The 5,061-nt window shown below is 39.1% G+C and overlaps 1 protein-coding gene across 1 annotated transcript; it reads right to left on the bottom strand.

Annotated features, from left to right (window-relative positions):
• LOC133728134 (sodium/calcium exchanger NCL-like) lies at positions 1-4,828 on the bottom strand. Its single transcript, XM_062155545.1, has 7 exons — positions 4,285-4,828; positions 3,303-3,488; positions 2,472-2,653; positions 1,510-1,655; positions 1,110-1,386; positions 724-1,035; positions 1-526 (listed from the first exon to the last, which is right to left on the bottom strand). The coding sequence occupies exons 1-7, from the start codon at positions 4,679-4,681 to the stop codon at positions 278-280; spliced, it is 1,749 nt and encodes a 582-aa protein (XP_062011529.1). The 5' UTR covers positions 4,682-4,828; the 3' UTR covers positions 1-277.
• Between the last annotated feature and the right edge of the window lie 233 nt (positions 4,829-5,061).

The raw sequence follows: 5,061 nt of genomic DNA, 5'->3' as shown, positions 1-5,061 counted from the left end.
TATCTAAATGAGCCGTTTACATATATTGAGAAAATTGGATGATAATATACGTACCAGGATACATCTCACTAGTTGCTAACGAAACTGAATGCCTACTCACAACGGTAATATTATTAAAGACCATAGAAATTATAGGATACAAACAGAATGAAAAGTTGAAAACTATGAGCAACCTAATGAATCCATATGACATCCGGAGTCTATGACCAGCCAAAAATATAATCCAGAACATAAACCAGTACCAGGGTGAATAATGAATCCATATAACGTCCAGAGTCTATGACCAGCCAAAAATATAATCCAGAACATAAACCAGTACCAGGGAGAACGGGTAAAGTAGGTAAGCGATGGACGTTGTCCAAAGAGGGAAGGTGGTGCGTAAACCGCCAAAAACACCCATCACAACGCAAACGATAACAATGACGAGGACTTCAGCTGAGAAGTCCCATGTTAATCCCCTAACATAAACCAGGGCCAAAAATACTGACAGGCAGAGGACGTTATTCATGGTTACTGCACCATACAACTGCAAAAAAGAAACACAGGGAAAAGAGGTCATATTTCTCGATTCACTAGGGAAAATATTACAGTCAATCAGAAAACACAAACAAACAACCATAATAGCATAAAAGCTACTTGAACCAATATTTTTTCTCCTCTTTGTCAAGCATTTCCGGGTTTCCAAGTGAATAAAGATAAAGAGAAGACATGTTGGATACAAACCTCAGAAAACGTTAGCGAGGCAGTCCTTTTCTTTTTACGGCTGGCAAAGATTATCGCAGATACAGCCTCACTAGAATTAGTAGCCAGGGGTAGTGCAATGAATGAAATGAAGAAAGTTGGAATGCTTGTGGCATCTGAGAAATTATCAACAGCATCTACCAGGGGATCAGCAAATGCAGCCGCAATGAGAGTTCCAGCCAACAACATCAACCCCGCTTTGATTGAGGTTTTCTTGGGATTATCAACACCCTCGACAACCTCATCGCTTTGCTCTTCCCCCCTCACAAAAAGATCATGCTCTTTCTTTGTTTGCTGTATATAATTTCCAAGTAGTGAGTTGTTTAGCATCATGATGAAGTCCTATAGTTTCAATAAGAAGATCTTACCTCATGGAAGTCATTTAAAAATTTCTCAGTGTGACTACCAGAGTAAGAAGTGGAGTTTCCTGCATGTTTTGCCTCATTAAGCCATTTTTGGACACCTTTTGTGAACTCCTCACGCGTTATCAGACTATCATGAGAAGTGTCAAAATCTTTCATCACTTTATCTACAGCATCATCCTTATCCAACTCTATTTCATCAAACCGGATTCCAACAATCAGTGCTCTCAACTCAGAATGTGAAAGATGATTATCTGTGTCTGTATCAATTGTGTCAAATAACCTGCCGTTCACATAATCAGAAAAGAGAGCATTTACAACAATCTCCAAGAATTAAATGAGGCAAAGAAGTAAAGACATGGAGAATTACTCCAGGATAATACAATAAAGCATAAACAACACTAACTTTTTTACAACTTCTTGATTGAGTTCACCATTATCGTGAAGAAGCCTTCCCAATGCACGCTGCTTTAGATGTTTTAGAAGTCCTGATATAACATGCTTGTGCTTTGCATAAGCAAGGCGTCTCCTCTGGATCCATGGCTGAAATACCTGTTATCAACAACTAAATATATGAAAAGTCGATAACAACCCAAATATGCCTGAAGTCTAAAGAAAAATTGAAACACATTACAGACAATAACAGAACTAACCACCTGACTGAATCAGAACGGGTTCCAAAACTTTAGCATGACAGAGCCAATTTACATAAATGGCTACAATCAAGGCCAGTTCTTTTTAAAACCGGAACCTACAGAATCAAGCGGGATTCTGATTCTCAGAACAAAAGGTAGTCGGGACATGATTTTCAGTGCTGATATTACTATCATTTAAACAAGTAACAACCTCAACACATCTAATTATGTGCAAGATGCCAAGTTAAGCAATGTAAACACTAAGCTTAGTAGGAGATAGGAACAGACCCATGGAATGTTTGAATCCCATCTATTAATAGAAACTAAAATAATCCGGCTGTTGAAGAAACTTACATACACCTACCAAAGATATAGAATAACCAACACACCCCCCCACCCCCCCCCCCCCCAATTTGGGCCCAAAAGAGTTCTCGTATGGTCAAGTATGTAACTGATGTCCAGTGATTTTTCTTTATCTTTTTGTAGGACATCAATACTTGCTTTCGCTCAGCACAATTAGAATCATTGCATGCATCATGCATACAAACTAAAATTACAGCAAGAAAGAATGGTCAAAGTTATTAGATGGCACCCTTAACTAGATAAAAGGAAATTGCAATTTCCAATCTAGGGAGAAAATAATTCAACAAATACGTCTTTGTAAGTCCAGCAAATATGAACTCAAACACTTGACAGACAAATAATACATGTAATTTCTATATATGACAGCTACCTGATACATGCAGTAGGAGATCAATAGTGCAAGAGAAAGAACTAGTCCGATTAAAATTGCCAACTGTCTTAAATAGGTGGAACTGAGGAGCTGTGGTAGTTGAACAACAATAAATGGGATGACAGATACAGCCATAATTATTGCAGAATAGCTAGTCAGGGTATCAGTAGTGACACCAGAACCTGCAATTATGAAGAGCTTTAATTAGTTTATCCATACTTATAAATAAGATATTTCCCTTTTAGTCTTAAGTGAGAAACACAATCATCTGAAAAGACTTGGTCGTGGTGGCATTTAACGTGAACCAGTACACAAAATCTATTATGAATGTGATCAATTATTTAGTTATGTACATAAGTTACTACATCAAAGGCATCACTAACTGCAAGTAGGCATAAGGTAAACCCTGTTTACTTTATTTATTGATATAGTCAAGATCCTTTTGAAACACATCAGGAACCCCGTCAAATGTAGGTTTTGTTCAATTGAACAAGGACAATTAGTCCAGTTTGTTTTGTTAGAAACATGACTTGTTATGAAGCAGAGACTGGGAAGGTGTATTAGGGCCCCGAGAAGGTTACAACTCTATCACAAGAACTGAGCAGAAAAAAGGTATGTAAGTATTATAACCAAGTACCCTTTCCCTTGAAATGAATTTAGGAATAAAAAAAAAGCCAAGCATCATTGAATTTTCACAATTTGTCTGGAAATTTGAATATCTAAATATTCACAATTCCTCAGTGCCCAAAGTGCACAGAAAATTTAAGAATACATTTACCATAGATGGCTAGTAGGATCCAAACGGAACACGTAAAGAAAACACAGACATACCTGTTAAGCTCAACTTTTTAGTATCTTTGTTATCTACGGCAATATTATTCTCAATATCGCACTTGCCAATAAAAACACATGAACCCCATACTACTGATATGAGCATTACAGTCGAACCAGCTAGCAAGCCCATTCCAACAGAAACCTGATCTTGAGCTGTTTCTGTACTACCAGAAAGTCCGGATACTGAAAACAATACAATATAGTGTATCAAAAACAAATAGTAGCTAATTATTAGGTCATCATCTAATTATTGCGAGAGAGAGAAAAAGATTAAAAAAAAAAAGAGTATCCACAAATTCCAACATGGGTAGCCAAGTGCAACGGGAAAGACTAGACGTGGATAGAGATCTATCACATAAGATAAAGTCTCCCACTTTACAAAAACAAAACTAGGACTGATGGAATCATCCTTATGTCTCCTTTATTCTGTTTCTGTTTAGCTTCTGTGTTCTTTCATCACTAAAGATTATTAAGCCGAACACAGTCCAATGATTCCAGATCACATAATCTGGCAAAAAGTTATACATATGGGACACGGTAAACAGATTGAATAGAACAATCACAATTCACAAGTGGGGTCTATTTTCTTTTCTTTTGTAATTCCTTCCTTCATCTAAGGATTCAGAAAGTGCACACCTGTATTATAAGATTTATATTCCTTTCCACTTAGATCTACATAATAAAGTGCACTGAAACAAAATCCCATTTCTTTAAAGGATCATGAAATACAGGATTTGGAAAAGGTGACTGGTAGGGTGACGGTAATTTTTCAGAAAATGTAACTATCAAATATAAGAGATCACCTACTCTAACCAACGAGCGCCCACAGAAATAAAAAGATACTAAGCACTACATGGACGGCACTAACATCCAAAATTCAATATTTTTATTCGAAAAGTGTTAATTTCTTCTTGTATTCTTATATGTATTATTTTCATTTTTCAGGGAATAGCAAAAAAAAAAAAAAAAAAGGACTGACCGAGAATGAGCATGGCGTCGGGAAGAGCGCCGAGAATGGGGAGGAAGAGGCCACCGATGATTCCGGGGCCGAGAATCTCAAGGAGGAGCTCGCTGCCATTGGTGAGGTAGGTGGCGGCCAGGTACATGAGGCCGCCATAGACGATGATGAGGAAGAGGTTACCGAGGATGGTGGTGGTGCAGGGCAAGAAGCCGTACGTCTCGTCGCAGGTGGAGTCGTCGGCGTTCAAGGCTGGGCGGTGGAGGGTGAGAAAGTTCGGTGAGTATGAGTATGAGGTGCCGAATTGGCGGACCCCATCGGAGATTAGATCGGATTGGTCGGGGAGGTTGTAGCGGCCGTGGACGTGGACGTGGCCGCAGAGGATTAGGAGGGAGAGAAGGAGGAGGAGTCTGGACATGGCTGGCGGGGCATAGAGACAGCTCTCTCGGTCGGGAGGAGGAGATTTGCTCGTGTGAGGTGGCGACAGGTGAGAGATAAAGAAGGGGAAAGACCTCAGAGAGTGAGTGGGTGTTCAGTGTGAGGTATCTGTCGGGGTGTTTAGGGTGGGGACGATTTGGTTAACGTTTCAATTAAGTCATGATTAATTTTCTGAAAGTAATCGCATTAATATTTATACCTTGCTTTTTGTATTTCTTTTACTTTTTCACATTCCTATATTGCCGTTTTGTCACACCCTTGTGGCAACTGAGGCCGCTCACTTTATGTACAAGCAAAGGTAACAGGAAACAGGTTTCTGGTTTCCATACTTATCCAAGGCGAGCCAACCCCACAGATTGT

Source organism: Rosa rugosa, chromosome 2 (genome assembly GCF_958449725.1).
Source record: "Rosa rugosa chromosome 2, drRosRugo1.1, whole genome shotgun sequence".
Taxonomy (NCBI): domain Eukaryota; kingdom Viridiplantae; phylum Streptophyta; class Magnoliopsida; order Rosales; family Rosaceae; genus Rosa; species Rosa rugosa.
This window is presented reverse-complemented; position numbering and strand designations above follow the sequence as displayed.